Source organism: Leucopleurus acutus, assembly GCF_964270905.1.
Source record: "Leucopleurus acutus genome assembly, chromosome: 7".
Taxonomy (NCBI): domain Eukaryota; kingdom Metazoa; phylum Chordata; class Mammalia; order Artiodactyla; family Delphinidae; genus Leucopleurus; species Leucopleurus acutus.
This window is the reverse complement of record NC_139150.1, coordinates 5,179,369-5,199,521: the sequence shown is the minus strand read 5'-3', so window position 1 is coordinate 5,199,521 and position 20,153 is coordinate 5,179,369. Positions and strand designations below refer to the sequence as shown.

General features: G+C 56.8%; 1 protein-coding gene across 1 annotated transcript; it reads left to right on the top strand.

Moving 5' to 3' along the window:
* Positions 1–195: 195 nt before the first annotated feature.
* Positions 196–12,832, top strand: PLPP7 (phospholipid phosphatase 7 (inactive); the record flags this gene model as incomplete). The annotated part of the gene is made up of 2 exons (XM_082842381.1): positions 196–646; positions 12,468–12,832. 2 exons carry the CDS (start codon positions 196–198, stop codon positions 12,830–12,832), a joined length of 816 nt encoding a protein of 271 aa, XP_082698507.1.
* Between the last annotated feature and the right edge of the window lie 7,321 nt (positions 12,833–20,153).

Genomic DNA, 20,153 nt, shown 5'->3' with positions numbered 1-20,153 from the left:
AGCTGGCACTGACATTCCCTGGGAGCCTGGTGGCAGCCGGAGGTAAGGAGCCATGTGCAGTCCCGCACTCTATATTTAACAGCTGCCGCAGAGCAGGAGGGGAGGCCGGGAGCAACGGAGGCTCCAGGCTTCCGTCTTTGGAGAGAAGGGCCTCACAGCCAGGCTGGCACCGGCCCTCGCTGGGTGACTGTCACCATGCCTGCCTCCCAGAGCCGGGCCCGGGCCCGGGACCGCAACAACGTCCTCAACCGGGCCGAGTTCCTGTCCCTGAACCAGCCCCCGAAGGGGGCGCCGGAGCCCCGCAGCTCGGGCAGGAAGGCCTCGGGCCCCTCGGCACAGCCCTCGTGCCCTGGCGATGGGGCCCGCGAGCGGCGCCAGTCTCAGCAGCTGCCCGAGGAGGACTGCATGCAGCTGAACCCCTCCTTCAAGGGCATCGCCTTCAACTCCCTACTGGCCATTGACATCTGCATGTCCAAGCGCCTGGGGGTGTGCGCCGGCCGGGCTGCGTCCTGGGCCAGCGCCCGCTCCATGGTCAAGCTCATTGGCATCACAGGCCACGGCATCCCCTGGATCGGGGGTACCATCCTCTGCCTGGTGAAAAGCAGCACGCTGGCCGGCCAGGAGGTGCTCATGAACCTACTTCTGGGTGAGTGTGCCCGCCGTCCACCACCCACCCCGCCAGGCCCGGGGAGGGAGCCCACCCCAGCAGGACCAGCGGGGCCCTCAGAAACCGACTGGAACAATTTAATGAGGTTAGGCAGGGAGGGTGCCCCAGAAACAGGCAAGCCTCCGGCTTGGGGAAGAGAGAGCTGAGGATGCCCAGATGACAGCCCCCTGCAAAGTGAGGGCCTTGAGAATGCGGGGCCCCAGCGGCAACTTCTGAGGAAGGGCCCTGCTCTGGGGAAGGAGTAGCTTGAACCGCCGCCCCAGAAGCAGCTTGAACAGGGGTGCTGGAGGCCGTGACCTCGAGGGAAGTGGCCAGGAGTCTGGCGGGTGCTCTGCAGTGAGGTGTCTAACCCTGTAACACCCCATCCCATAGGCTGGGGTCCTTGAGTTCCTAGGCTGCTTGCAGGCAGCACTTGTGAGCTGCTCCCATCAACCCGCTGCTTGGCTCAGGGACCCTGCAAGCCACCCGGGATCCTCCCACAGGGCCTGGGGGTGCAGGGGTCCAGTCTGGGGTTCCCACCCACTCATGGCCTCCTGGAGTCCTTACGTACCGCTTCCCTGGGGGAGTCGCTGGAGGAGAGGAGGGCCTGGTGAGCTTTGGTTTGTTTTTGCAAAGTCTTTGTCACCAGCGTCTTTCAGTTGAGCTCTGCCCTGTGCCAGGTGCCACGTGGGCGCCATGTGGAAAGCAGGCCTTCCCCTCTCTCCAGGAGGTGATGCCCAGCCCCCACGCGGCCCACCCTGCAGCCACCTCCAGATCCCCCAGGTGCTCGGGGACCCAATGCTGCCACCCTCCACGGTGGGCCATGTTGATCTCCTGGCCCTTCCCAGCACAGCCACGATCTGGGGCACAAGTCGGTGGCGGGGGGAATGGCTCAGGCTAAGCAGACACTGACAAGGGGTCCCACTTCCAAAGGGGTGTGTGTTGGGCCACTGAGAACTGCCATCCCAGGGGAAGTTGCAATACAATGTGGCTCCCCACTCAGGTCTCAGAGCATCTGGGGTGGACACTCTGTGGGTGGGATGTAGGGAGGGGAGAACAGCAGTTGCTCGTGCAGGAGATGGCTGGGTCTGGTACCATCAACGTTTTCTTGTTCTTATTCCTAAATGATTTACATTACTTGTTCCTATGCCAAATAGTCCCATGGGACTGGTGCTATTACCATGCCCACTTTACAGATTAGGAAACTGAGGCTCCTGTAAATAAAGCAACCTGACCAGAGCTTCAGAGCGGGAGATTTGCACCAGGTCTGAAGATCTGCACCTGACATCCAGGCCTGTGCTCTTTTCAGGCAACGTGCCCTGGGCTTGGGACAGAGGGACAGAGCAAGGTGGCCCAGGTGCTGGGCCGGGTGTTTGCGGGGGGCAGAACCCTGGTCTCATTACCCACAGTTTCCCTGGTGCCCGCTGCAGCCTGACACAGAGCAGTAGCTCAAGAAAACTGTGTTGGGGGTCAGGTGTCCAAGGATGGGGGTGGGAAAGCATCCTTGAGCCACCCCTCAAACCTGCTCCCTAGACCTTGTCTGCACATTCCTCCCGCGTAAGATGATGGAGGTGGTGAAGCTGTGTTCATAATTTGCTCAGCGCTTCCTCCGTGCCCGGTTTTGCATAAACCACATCATCACTTCTACAGGGAGATGATTTGTCCACAGCCACGTAGCTAGTCATTGATGGGGCCAGGACTGGAGCTGGGAACAACTCTTAACATCTTAACAGTTTGTTAAGATGCGGCTTCTGGCTCTTTCCAGCAACCAGATTCTGGGGACACAAAGGAGTTTGCTTCATAGGGTGAAGAGCAAAGTTCGAGGTGCCTCCCTTCTTGAATAAGAAGGACAGTCATTTCTAAGTTTTTTAAATCATCATGTATTGAGCTTCACTATGTACCAAGTACTATGCCCTGAATGTCCTGTATTTCATGATTTTAAAATCTTTTTAATGACTGTGTAATGTAAATATTAATACACCCACTTCACAGAGTTAACTGAGGCTCAGAGGGGTCAAGGGACTTGCCCGCCCCCACGTGCCCGTAAGTGGTAGATCTGGGAAGCAAATCCAAGTCCTCTAGGCTGCAAACCCCTTGCCCCCCACCCCCCTCAGCATCCGTCTGCGGGTCGGGCTTACCACGCAGTCCACGCTGAAGCTTGTGAGTAGCGAGGAGGCACCTGGGAAGAGTTTTCTCTTTTACCAGCACCTTTGCTGGTGCATCCAGGTACCGACATGACAGAGAGACAGGAGCCCGGCACAGAGCAGCTGCTCAGAATGGACAGGGTGGTCTGTGGGCCTGGGGCATTTCGTGGGGATGTGGACCCTGTAAACTGCAGCAGATAGCCAAGGCGGGTTAATCCCACAGCTCTGACCTGACCCGCCAAGAAGAGCTGCCCACACCACTCTCTGCCCAGGGAAGAAAGACCATCCGTGGAGCACAAACTGTGCACAGATCTGTCTTTTCTTTCGTCTTTGGGGGCCTGGGCGGCCTTTCAGTCCTGGAGCTCTGAGGTTGGAATGGACTTGGTCCGGGTCCTCACTCTGACCCTTACTCGATCTGCTCAAGTCAGTTCCCATCCCCGAGCTTCAGTTTCCTCATCTGTACCTGGGGCTTCAGGACTGTGGTGGGGATTCAAGGGGAGCTGGTAAGGCACTTAGCACAGTGGGTGGCAGGCAGACATGGAAGCTTCAGGGCCCTGAGGGATGAGGGGGCCCTGCCTGGTCCCGCCCGCCCTGCTCTGAGCACCAGGGCACCCAGCAGAGTCCTGAGGGCAGAGCCCTTCCCCTCTACAATTGGCACTTGGACTCTCCTTGGCCCCAAAGCGGAAAACTCAGGAGCCTCGGGAAATGGAGCTCCAGACACTGGACCCGGGAAGAGTCCCAGCTGGGCCGGGAGGAAGTTCTCTGCTCTGGTCCCTGCGTTCCTCCCCAAGAGTGTGCGGTGCTGCCTAGACTGGAAACGTCAAAGCCAGAAGGGATCTTGGCAGCTGGCACAAGCTTGGCTCCAGAGTTGGCCGGACCTGGGTGCAAATCCTGACCCAGCTGTGGGAACCGGGGCAAATGACTTTGCCTCTCTGAGTCTCATTTTCCTCATCTGTCTAGTGGGCTGCTGGGACACTTCCCTGAAGCATTACACGAAAGTGCATGGCTCATACGAATGCCAGTTGAGCTTGGGCATCAGTGATCACCATCCTCATCGCCATTGCCAGCATCAAAAGAAGTCCCAGGTCCAGGGTCCCTCCAGGTCCCCTCCAAGCTCTAGACACCTGTGAGATGACCTGATCCCCTCCTTTGTCCTTCCCCTGCAACACCCGACTTGATGATCCCAAAGGGGGCCAGGTGACAGGGGACCCAGGCCATCCCCGTTCACCAAGCCCATCCTGGTTCCCCCATGGGCCTGTCCTTGGTGGAAAATGGCTTCCATGTCTTATTTCCATGATCTATAAAAGAATCTTTATTGAAATGTCCCTGATTATAAAAACTATACATTCTTTTTTTTTCTATGTCATTTTTTAAATTTTGGTTAAATAGACATAACATAAAACTTACCATTTTAACCATTTTTAACCATCTTCCCAAACTGAAACTCGGCTCCCATTAAACACTAAATCCCCATGCCTCTCCCCACAGCCCCCAACACCCACCATTCTGCTTTCTGTTTCTATGACTGACGAGTCTAGGGACCTCACATCAATAGCATTATACAGTATTTGTCTTTTAATATCTGACTTATTTCACTTAGCAGCCTGTCCTCAAGGTTCATCCGTGTCGTAGCAGGTGTCAGCATCTCCTTCTTTTTTAAGGCTGCATAATACTCCATGGTGTGGACAGACCACATTTTGTTTATCCATCATCTACCTTCTGGCTATTGTGAATAATGCTGCTATGAACATGGGTGTACAAATATCTGTTCAAGTCCGTGCTCTCACTTCTTTTGGGTATAGAAGCAGGATGGAATTGCTGGATCCTATGTTTAATTTTTTGAGGAACCCCCAGACTATTTCCCAGAGCAGCTACACCATTTTACATTCCCACCAGCAGTGCAAAAGGGCTCCAGTTTCTCCACAAGTGTTCTTTGCCAGCACTTTTCTTTTTATATAACAGCCGTCCTGATGGGTGTGAAACGTGGTATCTCGTTGTGGTTTTGATTTGTGCTTCCTTAATGAGGAGTGATGTTGAGCACCTTTTCACTGCACATCCTCACGGTAAGGAAAATTCAGACAACGACAGGTGATGAAGAAAGTGACTGTTTCCCTTAAGCCCTTTCCCCAGGAATAACCTCCGTTGCATTTTGGGTCATGGGTCTCTGAATTTTTCTCTGCGCCCAAACTAGCATATCATATGCTTCTAAAATGACCTCCTGTGGCGTTTTGCCCAGCTTGGCCTCATTCTCATGGCCCTACTGGGCCTTCTGGGCTATGAACCTCCCATCTCGGCCCCACTCCTCCCTTCACACCAAGCACGAGGGGTTCAGAAACCAGAACCTCACCCTCAGCCTGGCAGCGCCGCCCCCACCCGCCCCAAGCATCTCACAGCATCCCCGCCCCCCCAGCCCCTGCTCACCCACCCTCCATATAATCTGTCATGTCAGCTCTCTCATCCCAGCCCGCTGGCCCCTGCTCTTGGGCACAGCTTAGGTGACAAGCCCTCCAGGAGGTCTGCATAGCCTGTCCCTAACTGATGAATCTTTAGACTCTGATCCCAAACCTTCACGGTCAGGAGCCCTCCTGCTGGAGACACCAGCGCAGCTCCGCAGAGGTAGGACGTTCTCCACCCTTCCCCCAGCTTCACTTATCATCATCTCAGCGGGCCTCAGCGAAATGGTCCCTCCAGGCTAAAATACTCATGACATAAAATTCACCATTTTTAAGTGTCCAGTTCAGTGGCATTAAGTACATTCACATCGTTGTGCAATTGTCCCCACCGTCTATCTCCAGCATTTCTTTCATCTTCCCCAACTGAAACTCTGCACCCATTAAACACTAACTCCCCAGCCCCCCTCCCCAGCCTCTGGCAACCTCTAATCTACTTTCTGTCTCTATGAATTTGCCTACTTTAGGGACCTCATAAAAGCAGAATCATGCAATACTTGTCTTTTTGTAAAAATAACTCTTTTTTTTTTTAACTTATTTTATTTATTTTTGGCTGTGTTGGGTCTTCATTGCTGCGCCCGGGCTTTCTTTAGTTGCAGCGAGTGGGGGCTACTCTTCGTTGCAGTGTGCGGGCTTCTCATTGCAGTGGCTTCTCTTGCGGCGGAGCACGGGCTCTAGGTGCGCAGGCTTCAGTAGTTGTGGCACGCAGGCTCAGTAGTTGTGGCGCACGGTCTTAGTTGCTCTGTGGCATGTGGGATCTTCCTGGACCAGGGCTCGAACCCGTGTCCCCTGCACTGGCAGGCGGATTCTTAACCACTGCGCCACCAAGGAAGCCCAAAATAACTCTTTTTAAATGTGCACAAGTCATGCACCTTCATGCTAAGAAGAATTTTAATGCAGAATTACAGAAAGACACCAAAAATCGCCCTCATCAACCCACCCAGCTAGAAGCGCTGTTAACATTTAGCGTGGTACCTTCCAGACTTTTTTCTCTGTATAAACACATTAACATCTTATTTTACAAAAACGGCATCGTACTGTAAATCCAGTTTGGTCGTTGGCCTTTTCCACTTAAACGCTGTAGCTATCCTTCGGTGGCTATAAATACACGTCAGCTTCATCATTCGCCCCAGAGTGGCCCCAGAGAGCTCCACCGCGGTTTCTCCCGTCTGTCTCCGACTCAAGGGCATTGGGTTGGTTTGGGGTTTTCAGTGTTACAAAAAACGCTGCAGTGGACATCCTTGATGTGGGGCACATCCATAATTACTTCCCAAGGAGATAGTCTTACAGATGGAAGGCCTGAGTCAAGGGAGGCCTGTTGGAAAGACTTCTGAGTCTGAAGCCAGATGCCCTTCAGAAAGTTTAGACCGATTTACAGCACCCCCACAGCACTACCGGGGCTGGTTCCCCAGCTCCCGGAGAGGCCAGAATGGGGGATCAGAGGCCAGAAGAGCTGGGACCCCCTCCTCCCAGCCCCAGCCAGTAAGAGGTATCGGCTCTGTCTTTGCTCCTTGCAGGGTCCATAGCTACCCCTCCCCCACCCCTAGCCCAGCCTTATTGCTGCCGAGCTGGTCCATGGAGCACATCTCAGGGGAAGCAGCTGAGCGTGAGGGGCCCTGAGGAGTCGTCCTGGCAGCCCCCCAGCCAGGCTGAGAGAGAATAGTGGACACCAAGGCAGCACAGCAGGGCCTTGAGCATGGGTGTGCTTCCTGCAAGGAGGGTTCAGGCATCTCAGCCCCCCCCCCCCCCGCTCCGTGAGAGGGGTGGAGAGTGGAGATTATTGGGAGGGAAGGCGTGAGAGGTGATGGGGCCCAGCCCTGCAGCCCAGGCGGCCCTCAGAGTAGCTTCTGGAATGATCCCCATTTTATCAACCAAGGGAGAAAGCTCAGCGGGAGAGACGTGCCAAGGTCATGAAATTTACAAGCAGTCGACCTTGAGGCCGGTTGGAGCCCAGGTGTGCAGCCTCTGCCCTGAGGCCCAGGGAGGGTAGGTGAGCAGCCCCGGTCACACAGCAAGTCGGGGCAGGTGGCATGGCTTCGGCCCCTCCTGACTCGCCCCTGAGCTTGCTGCCAAGAGGACCTTTCCCCACAAGGGCCCCCTGCCCCCCTCCCATTCCAGGAGAGAATGTAGGTCAGGGAGCTCAACAGGCCGTGTGAGTGGAATTCACGGAGCCTTGAGTGACGGGGCCATTTGCTTCTATTTCTGGGCCCCAGATTATACGCTGACAGTGTCAGAATCAGAGTCACACGAGGGATGGTCGTGGTGCCGGAGGGGGTGTGAGCAGCCTGCGGGAGTGGGGGGAGGGGCTGTGAGTGGAGCGGCGAGGCCCCGGGGGCCACCAGCTCTGCTGGAGAGCCGTCCCCCCAACTCTCAGAACCAGGGAGCAGCAGTGTGATGTGGGGAGAGGCTGTGGGCGTGCCACACCTTGAAAGGAGCCCCTGTGTTGACGACTGCACATCTTCCCCACCCTCACCGCCCAAGCCACCTGGCACCCTGCCAGCCTGGTTCACCAGCCCCAGGCCTGGCCCTCGCCTGCCATACTCAGGAACCAGCGAGGCCCAAGACCTGCAGCTCAAGTGAATGAATGAACCAAGCACAGGCTGGGCCGGGCCAGCTGGACAGCCAGGCTGACCCGATGGTCCCGAGAGGCCCAGGTCAGTGGGGCCGTCCCCACCTCATTATGGCCGCGAGGGACAGAGCCAGCCAGGAATAGCAGATTCCCAAAGGCCCAGATGTGGGGTTCTCAAGTCACGGCACACAGCCAGCCCCAGAAGCCTCTCGAGGGGGCAGGGGAGGGCCCCCCACCCCCCCAGCTTCAGCCACGCGGCGGCCTCTTTCATGGGCTCGTGTACTGAGTCTCTGTGTGTACTCACGTTGGGGAAACGTGTTTTGCTGCTAAAACAGTTTGAAAGGTGTGTGTCTTGCTCATTCTTGGCCTGTGGGTCTTGACAGCCCACGAGGAGCAGGGGGACACCTGGGGAGGCCAAGGTGCAAGCCCGCCTTGCCTTCAGACACCACGCGGGAGCGAGGCCCTGAGCATGGCTTCCCCCCTGGGCAGCCCGTGGACGCACGATGCTGCCCCTCCCTCCCGCCTTCCTCCTGAACCCAGCAGCTTTCTCTGGGCACCTCTGCTGTGGTTTACACTCGTCTGGGAAGGCGGATTTAAATCGACAAGAACTTGCCAACTTGCTGAGCCCTGGTTTTCAGCTGAGGAACTTGGTCACCAATTAGATAGATGACCCACACCTCCCAGTGGCTAGTGTCATGGTTTGATCTGCCTTAGGGCCTGATCCTGGCCCCCATTAGCCCGCTCCAGACCCTGGCCCAGGATGCTCTGACTTTCCTCCAGGTGGTGAGGGTCTCGGAATTTGGGCCACGTCATTTTTTTTTAATTTTTAATTTATTTATTTATGGCTGTGTTGGGTCTTCGTTTCTGTGCGAGGGCTTTCTCTAGTTGCGGCGAGTGGGGGCCACTCTTCATCGCGGTGCGCGGGCCTCTCACTGTCGCGGCCTCTCTTGTTGTGGAGCACAGGCTCCAGACGCGCAGGCTCAGTAGTTGTGGCGCACGGGCCCAGTTGCTCCGCGGCATGTGGGATCTTCCCAGACCAGGGCTCGAACCCGTGTGCCCTGCATTGGCAGGCAGATTCTCAACCACTGCGCCACCAGGGAAGCCCTGGGCCACATCATTTTGATGCTGGTGAGACCTCAGAGAAGGAACCCCTCTCACCAATGCCCCTGCTTGATGACACCCAGCCTGCAGGGTCTGAAAGCCTTAAGTTGCTTACCTGGGTCAGGCCAGGCTGGGGCTTAGCAGTAATAACAGCAGCTATGGCATCAAACGCCCCATACCAGGCTGTTCGAAATACTTCGCAGACACTAAGGAGCTCATTTCACCCTGTGATAACCCCTGTTACAGGTGGGTAGACGGAGGCTCTGACAGGTGAAGGGACTTGTTCTTAGTGAGCGGAGGAACTTGAACCCCACCTGTGACTCTGAAACCTGCAAGTTTAACCCCTGACCTGTGAACTGCCTCCTCCCCAGGCAGTTCTCCCCAGGTGGAGAGAGCCTGTCACAAGGTGAGGGAGGGGCAACTTTCAAAAGCCTGGCCTCCTGCCTGGGCTGCTCCGTCAGCCTCAGGGTCCCTGGGGTCAGGTGCAGCCGCCTCCCTCCAGCTCCCACCTGCCCTGTTGGTCCCTCCCTCCTGCTGGGACTGTGACCGCCCCCCCCCCACCCCCCCAACGAGCTCCAGATGGCTCCCAGCCTGGGCCTGGCCTCCACCTGGGTCAGCAGCATGCAGGCTGGGAGGCCTGGCTCCCGGGAACCAGTTGCCCTGGAAATACGGGGCGGGGTGTGGAACAAGGTTCCCTCCCTCCCTTAGGCTCCTCCCCTCGTGGCGTGGCAGCCTCTGCATCCACCATTTCCTGCTTCTGCCCCTTCCCTGGCTGCTCCGGCACATCCCAGGGTGGGCAAACGTCAGCTGGCCCTATGGCTAGTGAGAGGGGCAGGCCCTGGGGAGGCCAGGGCTTCAAGTCCCAAACCAAGAGCCCAGACTGCAACAGCAACCCTGCAGAGGGTAGGAAGGGAGTTCTGCACTGACCAGGGAGCGCAGTGTTACCCGGGAGCGGTGTAGACATCCAACGCTGGGACCGTCAGGTAAATAAGCCAGGGCACCTCGGACGCTGCAGCCGTGGGTGTCCCGGGGGGTGTGACCCGGCATCTTTCAAAAGCAGGTTACAGAACGTTGTGTGTAGAGCACGTTACAGCTTTTTATTAAATCTACACTCTATAGATGGAGAGAAGGTTCTGGAAAGGTGGCTACCTCTGGGTGGCAGGATTACAGGTGATTTAAAAATCTTATTTTTGTCTTCTATTTTGTAAATTTTCCACAGTGAACATCTATCGTGTCATTTTTTTCCCAGAAGGTTTTTTTTTGTTTTTTGGGGTTTTTTTTTCATTTTGAGCAGCAGGGATTGCAGCAACAGTTTCGGTATCTCCTGTAAAGTTTCCAGGGAAGTTCCCAGAGCCAGGCTGCACTGAACTGGCATTTGGTCATAATCCTCCCCCCTTCTCTGTCCCTCCTGGTGCGCCAGGCACCCGGGGGGACCACCTCGTCTCGTTTGCTGGGACTTCCCTGTTTTAGCCCTGAACTTCTTATGTCCTAGAAACCCCTGTGTCCCAGGCAAACCCAGGACAGTCAGTCACCCTGTAGGCACTGTGTCAGACCCCGTCTGGGAGGCAGGTGTTTGGGATACCTTGTTACAGGTGAGAGAAGTTAGACGACTTGTCCAAGGTCACAGTCAGGAGGCTCCGAGGCTGGGACTCGAACCCAGGTCTCTGTGGCACTCGCAAGCCCCCACTTTGGCTGACCGGGTGCCACTGTGATCAGCTGGATGAAAGTGGGCCCTTGGCGTGGGCCTTCGTCTAACGGCACAGAGAGGCAGAGCAGCCTCTCCAAGGCCACACAGCGGGGTGGTGGTGAACAGGACGGACAGAGATCCAGTTCTCCCCCAAGCTCCCCAAATGGGAAAGGAGCCCGCCCCTCTGGCTCCGCACCCCAGGCCAGTGACTCAGCTAACATTTGGAGACTGCCATCCTGTGTCTGGCCCTGGGCATACGCCTACGAACAGAATAGATTTGGCTTGACCCCCCTTCTGTGAAGTGATGGTGGTGGGGAGGAAGTGAGGGGTTAACCCCAAACCTCTCACCACCCAGCGGGTTCCTTAGTTGCGGCTGGGTAAGTGCCATGAGGAGAGCGTGGGCTGTCTGGAGGGCAGGGAAGGCCTCACTGGGGGTGTGACATTTAGGCTGAGGCCTGGCAATGACGGAGAAGTCAGAGGGAGGGAAAGGGAAACATCCAGAAAGAAGGAGGAGCAGGCAGGGGTGCTCCAACCTCCAGGGCTTCATCTCGTCTTCTGTAAAATGAGGACAATATGGTACAGCTGCCATGGAAAACGGTTTGGTGGCTCCTCAAAAGACTTTACATAGGGAATTCCCTGGCGGTCCAGTGGTTAAGACACGGAACTTTCACGGCTGAGGGCCTGGATTCAATTAATTCCTGGTCAGGGAACTGAGATCCTGCAAGCCAGGAGGCGCAGCCAAAAGAAAAAACAAATTATACATAGTTAACACGTGATGGAGCAATTCCGCCCATAGGGATGTGCCCAAAAGAACGGAAAACGGGTTCTCCGCAAACACTCGTACACAGATGTTCATAGCAGCATTATTCACAGCAGCCAATATGTACAGACAACCCAGATTCCATCAGCAGTGAATGGATACACAAATTGTGGCAGGTCCAGACAATGGAATAATAGTCAGCCATAAAAAAAGGAATGAAGTTTTGATACCGGCTACAACATAGATGGGCCTCAAAAACATTACGGTACGTGAAAGAAGCCTGACGCAAAAGGTCACGTATTGTCTGATTCCACTTACATGAAACGTCTAGAATAGGCGGATACTTAGAAACAGGAAGCAGACTGGTGGTTGCCAGGGGCTGGGTGAAGGGGGGACAGGGACCACCTGCTTGATGGGAACTGGGTTTCTTTTTGGAGCTCGATAGAGGTGACGGTTGCACAACATTGTGAATATACTAAATGCCGCTGAACTGTACACTTAAAAATAGTTAATTATGGAGCTTCCCTGGTGGCGCAGTGGTTGAGAGTCCGCCTGCCGATGCCAGGGACGCGGGTTCGTGCCCCGGTCTGGGAAGATCCCACGTGCCGCGGAGCTGCTGGGCCCGTGAGCCATGGCCGCTGAGCCTGCGTGTCCGGAGCCTGTGCTCCGCAACGGGAGAGGCCACAACAGTGAGAGGCCCGCGTACCGCAAAAAAAAAAAAAAAATTAATTGTGTGTTATGTGAATTTCAGTTCAACTTTAAAAAGATGGCGATGGTAACACCCTGTTCTGGGGACTGGCGGGGGCTTCAGTGAAGTCCTTTGAGAAAAACCACCAGCCCAGGGCCCCATTTGTCAGGATGAGATCCTCCGACGGGCCCCCAGTGGCCCACAAAACCCCTGATCGCCACTCTCTCATTCAGCACTTTTATCTGTCCGGATATCCCAGGGAAGGGCCTTCCAGGTAGAGGGAACAGCACAAGCAAAGGCCCCGAGGTGGGAACCTGCTCAGAGGCCCGCGTGGTTCAAGTGAAGGAAGCCCGGGCGCAGTGGGGGGAGAGCACGCGGAGGCGGCGCTGACGGCCTTCGGGGCCTCTCTCTCCTGCCCGCAGCCCTGCTCCTGGACATCATGACGGTGGCTGGCGTGCAGAAGCTCATCAAGCGACGCGGCCCGTTTGAGACGAGCCCCGGCCTCCTGGACTACCTCACCATGGATGTCTACGCCTTCCCCGCCGGCCACGCCAGCCGCGCGGCCATGGTCTCCAAGTTCTTCCTCAGCCACCTGGTGCTGGCGGTGCCCCTGCGCGTCTTGCTGGTGCTCTGGGCCCTCTGCGTGGGCCTGTCCCGGGTCATGATCGGCCGCCACCACATCACCGACGTCCTCTCCGGCTTCGTCATCGGCTACTTCCAGTTCCGCCTGGTCGAGCTGGTCTGGATGTCCTCCAACACCTGTCAGATGCTCATCTCCGCCTGGTGAGCCGTTCATCTGCGGCTCCGGGGCCTGGGGTGGCCCGAGGGGCAGCAGGAGGACATAGGGCTGGCAGGGGAGGGGGGACCGGGCAGCCCCAGCCCATCTCCCCGTGGGCCGGTGGAGGCTGGTGACCTCAGGTGGGCCCACCAGTGACTGGCACGTCCCTCCCATCACGCTGGGTGCCCCCTGCTCCTTCAATCAGACCCTGAGTCCCTCTGTGGACGGGCTGGGGCCCAGCCGTGCGGATAGCCCTGCTCCGCTTCTGCTCTGGAGGTACCAGGTGAGAACCGGGATGGCGGGAGAGGGGCCGAGTCTCATCTTGTCCTTTCACCATCACGACTGTTGAGTTCCTGGCTGTGCCCACCTGACCACAGCACACCGCCCAGCGAAATGCCCACAACCCACCACCCAGCACAGGTGCCATTGCCATTAATGGTCATCGATAGCTTAGGGCAGAGCTTTCCAAAGGGTGCCCCACCAGACACCAGCCTGCAAGACACGTTGGGAAGAGAAATGGTCTTGTGGTCAAATAACTTTGGGAAATGCTACACACGCTGTTGGACGTTCACGAGGGCTGGGATTGTCGTAAAGGCAAAAGTCCTGTAGAAGAGCTTCCGTGGAATCTTGTTTAATCCATGTTTCCTAAACTTATCTGACTACAGAACCCTTTTCTCAAGGAACAGCTATTAACCCCCCCCCCCCCCCCAGGGAACCGCATTTCCCCAGACGCATTTTGGGAGATGCAGCCCAGGAGCGGAAGGGCCTGAGGCGTGAGCTGGCCTCTCCCAGCGCTGGGCCCCAGAGCCTGGGGAGACCGGGTGTCTGTGCCACCGCCTGCGGAAAGCCCAGGGCCCACGGGCATCGGTGCCGCTTTGGCCCCCAGGGGCCGGACTCCATGTGACCTAATAGGTCGTTTCCAAGTCAGCCGTTCTGGACGTGCACTTCATGTGACAATACAGATGTGCAAACAGGTCCTCTCCTGTGTGTTTTTTTTCCTCGTTTGATGCAAGATTCCAGGTGGGAGAGTCCCTGTTAACATGGGGGTGGGGAGTGATTTCTTTACCCCCAGTCAGGCCACGGTGTCAGGTGGTCAGGGGGCAATGGGCTCCTAGGCGTTTCCGGGCTGCCTGGTCCCTTCTCCCTGAGAAGCCCTGCTGGGGCTCCCTCCATCCCCGGGCCCTGCACTGGCCACCCTGCCCAGGGCCTGGGTCGTGATTCGTTTGGAAAAAGCCCTCACTGTGGTGCTGAGGGGCTCTCCCCTGGGGGCCAAGACCCTGTCACTCCCCGCTGACCCAGACCCTGCCCCCAAGGAAGTGGTCGCTACCAGGACAAGTGGGCTCAGGGCGAGGTAGACATTAGCACCGACAGAGGGTGGGTTCGTTTCCTGTCTACCATAAGGAGTAACCACAGCCAACCGCGTGGCTTAAAACAACAGGAGTGTGTTCTCTCTCAGTTCTGGAGGTTAGAAGTCCAAATTCAAGGTGTCTGCAGGGCCACGCTGCCTCTGAGACTCTGGGTAGAATCCTTCCCTGCCTCGTCCAGCTTCCGGTGGTGGCCGGCAATTCTGGCTGTGGCCACGTCACTCCCACCTCTGCCTCTGTCGTCACAGGGCATGCTGCCTGCGTCTGTGTCTTCCTCCTCTTTTTTTTTTTTGGCTACACGGTGCGGCATGTGAGATCTTAGTTCCCCGACCAGGGATCGAACCCGTGCCCCCTGCACTGGGAGCACGGAGTCTTAACCACTCGGCTACCAGGGAAGTCCCCATCTTCTCTTCTTACGATGACAGCAGTCCTATTGGATTAGGGCCCACCCTACTCAGAATGACCTCATCTTAACATCTTAATCACATCTGCAAAGGACCTTTCCAAACAAGGTCACGTCCGTAGATACTGGGAGTGAGGACTCCAACATCTTTTGCGGGGACACAATTCAACCCATAACACGCAGGATCCTTTGGGGGGAAGGACAACTTCCTCTCCCAGCCGCCCCACTGGGACAGGACAGGGGTATAGCGCAGTCCCATCCGAGGGTCCAGCTGCTGCTGACGATGAAGGGCATCGGATCTCCTGGGCCCAGAGCCCTCTGCAGGTCCAGCCCTCAGGCCTGAATACCTTCCCCTCCCGCTGCAGATCCCACACCCTCAGGGGTCATGGTCCCCCAAGACCGATGGCCCTGCAGGTGGGACCCAAGCCGCCCCTGCTCGCCCTCCCAAGGCTCCTCTCTGGAGCCTCCTTCGCGTCCAGCCCTGCTGGGGGTGCAGGAGATCTGCACCTTGTCTTTTCCCTAAAGGAGCTCGGGGATGCCAGACCCGGCTGGGCCACCACAATGAAGACCCCCCAACCTCCAACCTTGAACACTGGCTGGTTGCAGAGTCTTCAAAATACATTCTGCCCGTTCCCATAGATGCTCCTGGGCAGCGTATCCATGAGACGCTGAGCAGGAGGGGTGACCCTCGGGAATCCGGGAACCCGTCATCCAGGGCGAATCGGCTCCAGCTTTGGGCTGGGGACGGGCTGCTGCCCTCCAAGGCCCACATCCCCAGCGGGTCCCCAGGGCCTCTGTCTCTGCAGGGGTGCATGGTGGTCTCTGGAGCCTTTAAGATGAGGAGGGGGTTTCTGAAGAATGTAGGGCTCTCAGCAGACCCCCTAAGCTCAGGGTGGGCAGTGGAATCCAAGTGCCTAACAACCGATTAGGAGAAAAGTCTCCCTGGAGAGGCGGTCGGCATCCTGTCCTGTGAGGTGTCAGCAACACCAGGTGCTGGAGCCCTGGGCTCAGCGCCAGCACTGACACAGCAGTCACATGCCCTCTCCAAGCCTGGTGTCCTAATCTGTCAGACAGGGATGACAGTGGTCCCTGTCGGGTCATGTATGACTCAGGGATACTCCCTACCTGGGCACCTGGCGCAGGGTCCACCCTGCCATCCTGGACGGACCCCCGGGGGGAGCCCTCAAGAGCAGAGCCGGGGAGGGAGGGAGGAACTCGCCGTCACACCCGTTCCTGGAGAGACCCTGGGCGGAGGCGGGCAGGCGGCGGGAGGTGGGGTGACAGCCGAGAGGGCCCCAGTGATGGAACCGGAGACGCGGAGTGTGTGTGCTCCCTCAGACATAGTTAATGCGCTTTGGTGATCGAAGCCAACAGCCACTCCCCCTTTTTTACGGTGAATTATAATATTTGGTTCTCAATGGTAAACCTATTCTGCATACCTGGGGTAAACCCCAAGTGGTCAAGATGCGCTGCCTTTTCTAAATATCACTGCTTTGCGCTGGATAAAGATTTTGTTAAGGATCTTTGCCTCTCTATCCATGGGGGGTGTTTGTGTTGTTTCCTCGATCTGTCTGTGTCCGCTTCGGTTGTCAGGGTGAAGCTGGCCTCTTCTGTTTTTCTGGAGGGGTTTGTATAGAATCCGTATCATCTCTTTTTTTACCCCTCGATTTCTGTCTATCATTCCTGACCTCTCAGAGACCAGCCTCTCCATGGAACTGACGTCCAACTCATGACTTGGGTTGGGGGTGGGGTGCGGGGGGTTACGACTTCCTAAATCCTCCACCTGCCTCATCTCGCTGAATCCTTATGACGACCTTACCCCTATTTTACAGGTGGGGAGACTGAGGCTCAGAGAGCAAAAGTCATTTCTCCAAGGTCACTCAGGTAGGACGTGGCCGAGTCAGGATTGGAACCCAGGCTGCAGTGGCCTCAGAGCAGAGAACCCTCTGGAAAACAGAAACGCAGGGCACGCACCAACGTTGAAGGGAGGCTGGACTGGTGAAGCGGCAGCACAGGGGTGGGTTGGCTTTTTTCTTTTTTTCTTTTTTTTTTTTTTTTGCCTTACGCGGGCCTCTCACTGTTGTGGCCTCTCCCGTTGGGGAGTACAGGCTCCGGATGCGCAGGCTCAGCGGCCATGGCTCACGGGCCCAGCCGCTCTGCGGCATGTGGGATCTTCCCGGACCGGGGCACGAACCCGTGTCCCCTGCATCGGCAGGCGGACTCTCAACCACTGCGCCACCAGGGAAGCCCCACTTTTTTCTAACAGAGTCAAATCCCACTGTGCTGGACGGCAGCCTGTGTTGTCTGAGGTCCACCTCGGCCGGACTCCGTGGGTCCCGCCTGACCCGGAGGTTGGGTATGGTGGGAACAAGGCCCCCCCCCAGCCCCTGAGTAGCCCCCAAAGCTCTCCCTCAACGTGAGGCGTCCTCCCCCACTTCCTTGCTCCAACCCACCTGCTCCTCCTGGAGCTGGAGTTGGTCCTGAACTTGCCCAGTGCTCTCCTGCCTCCTGGCACCACCCCCAGCTGCCATGGCCAGTGCGATCACTTCCCAAAACACAGAAGCCTCCCTGCGTTTCCTCTGTCAAGGTCACGTGGTTGGAGGGCCGAGGGGGCTCAGGGACAGGCTGGGGTGGCGGTTTGAGCAGGGTGGTCTCGAGGGAGGAGCACACACATGGGAGTCAGATCCCCGGGTTCAAATTCCGGCACTGACAAGTCGCTGAACCCTTCTGAGCCTCAGTTTCCCCCTCTATAAAATGGGGATGATGCTTACCTTGCACAGGTGTGAGGATTAAAGCTAGAGCACCCAGAGCACCCAGCCCTGGGCCCAGCTCACAGAAGGGTTGAGAAAGGAAGGCAGAGCTGCTCGGGCCACACATACCCCCAAAGGATCATGAGTCCCCGCTGGGCACTTGGGACAGGACAGGATGCTTCGGGGCTTGGATGGGCAGGGGTCAGTGGGGACTGGAACCTGGAGATGGGCACCTACCCAGGTCATGGTGGGCCCAGCGGCCTCTTTTCACACATGGAGACACTGAGGCCCAGGAAGTGTGTCAGGGCCATACCGAGTGCCCCAGGCACTATGGAGCCTGCCCTGAACACCCCCCCTCAACCCCACGCTCCCTGGCTTCAGGCTATGGGTGGGCAAAGGGGGTGTGAACCGACCCCACCCACCCTGAGCTGTCACGTTTCCCCTCCATGCTGTCCAAACCGTCCTTCCCACAGAGCTGGGGCTCAGGGCTGAGGAGGTCACCTCTGACCTGGCTCTGCATCTTTGTAGTGTGTCTGTTTGGCCCCCAGTAAAGTTCTCAGTTGTCAAAATAAAAAGCAGGAAATTGGGGTTCTGAAGACCCCCGACAGCCATTGCCTGGCGCTGGTGCGGCTGGGAGAAGCCCGCTCCCAAGAACACACTACCATGGGTGCTAACTGGCTGCCTTGTGCCCTCACCCCCACCAAAACATTCGTATATCGAAATCTCAACCCCCAGGACCTCAGAATGTGACTGTATTTGAAGATAGGACCTTTAAAGAGGCAATGAAGTTAAACTGAGCTCATTAGGTGGGCCCTCATCCAATAGCACCGGTGTCCTTACAAGAAGCAAAGCTGGACACAGACACACAGAGGGAAGACCGTGTGAAGACACAGGGAGAGGACGGCCCTCTGCGAGCCAAGGAGAGAGGCCTCGATCTCGGACTTCCAGCTTCCAGAACAGTGAGGAAAGACGTGTCTGTTGTTAAAGCCACCCAGTCTGTGGTCCCTCATGGTGACAGCCCTGGGAAACTAATACGTGGGTTTATTAGGTCAGCTGGCTATCGCCTGTCACCTGGAAGAGGGAAAAGCTCGGGGGAGAATGGGACACAGGCCAGGTGAGTTGGGGGCAGGTCTGCTCTGGGGCGACGTAGGGAGACCACTGAGCTAAGAGCTGCCCTGGGGGCGTGGGCATCTACCAAGACACCATCACCGAGCCCCTGCCTGGGGGAAGCCACTTCCCAGATGAGGCAATTGGTCCAGTTCAAGGTCCCTGTGTCCCCAGCCCCTGCCCTGCCTGGGGAAAAGTCCAGAAAGGGCAGAAGAAGGGGACGGCAGGAGCTAGAAAAATGCAGAAACTCCCAGATCAGCCGCCATCTGGCTCCAGGAGGAGACAGAACATCTGGCTGCAGCTCCGGGCCCCAGCGTTTACGTAACCCACGTGCAGGCACACGTGTCTGCCAGACAGGGCGAGGCTGGGGCTCTGGCCACGCTGCACCTGAACTTCCCCTTGGGAAATGGGCCTCAGAAGAAGGCAGCTGCTGTGGTGATTGTGGGCCGCAGTGCCTGGCACGAGGTGACAGTCAGAGAGCCTTCCCGTGCTTGCCGCCACCCCCAGAGCTCAGGCACACTCCCGTGCGTGCACACACACAGGTGGTCTGGCTGGCCGGCCGCAGTGTTCTCACATTTACAATTACGTGCGCGAGATCTCCAAGCTTCCTTCCAGCTTTAATGTCCTGTAACGTGCATGTATGTGAACACTTCCACATCCGACACTTCATGTGCTTTGGTGTACACACACGTAGATGCAAACGTGGAAACACGTACATGATCATCTTTGTACACAGATACTTTTATACACTCACTTAACATACCAAAGGTTTCACAGCCATGCACCACTCACACACAGTGAAATCTCTACACCTGCGTTCTGGTGTGCACGCACCTCGGCATCTATGTACACACCTGGCCTTGCCTACGTTTATACACACACATGTGTGTTCTTGCACAGTGTAGACACTTGCTAGTTCTCTGCAAGCCCATGTTTACAGGTATCAGGCTTGCCAGATTGAGAAAATAAAAATAATACAGGATGCAATCTTTGCTTATACTAGAAAACTGTTCATTTGTCTGACATTCACGTTTAACCAGATGTCTGTATTTTATCTGGCAACCATAACATGTATACATTCGTACACACACACACACACACACACACACACACACACACACACACACAGACACAAATTCATGAAGTCATCATGAGGCCCAGCCCAGGACATGCTGTTTCCCTGGGAGAATTTCTAAGACCTTCTCTTGATCTGGTAATTAGAGCCACAGCTGCTCCTCTGGCCACAGCGCAGCTCCAGGCCCCCAGTTACGGTTTTCAATAGTCTGGCCCAGGACTCAGCTTGCTGGTGGGAAAAGGAAGGGCTTCCGGCAGGAGTGGGGGGCTTGCTGGGACCCTGGGAAAGCTCCTCTCACCAACAGCCCAGCCGTGAGATGTGGCAGCAACGGCCAAGCCCTGGGAAACCCCACCCTGACCCGAAGCCTGGGCTGGGCCTCAAGGAGGGACATCCAGCTGGGGTCAGAGATGCAATCTGAGCCCCCGAGGCCAGCTTGGCCTCATCCCCATCCGGTGCTGCTTCTATTGCTGGGGGACAAGTCAGGGCAAGTGTGTCTTGAAGTCCTGATTCCTCAGCTTAAATCCTTCAAGAAAGTTTTGTAGAGGGACAGGGACCAGCAAGGTCGTAGGAGGGGCTTAGCTCAGGGAGAGGGGGTCCTGGGGGAAGATGCAGACCTGCCCCTCCACACGTG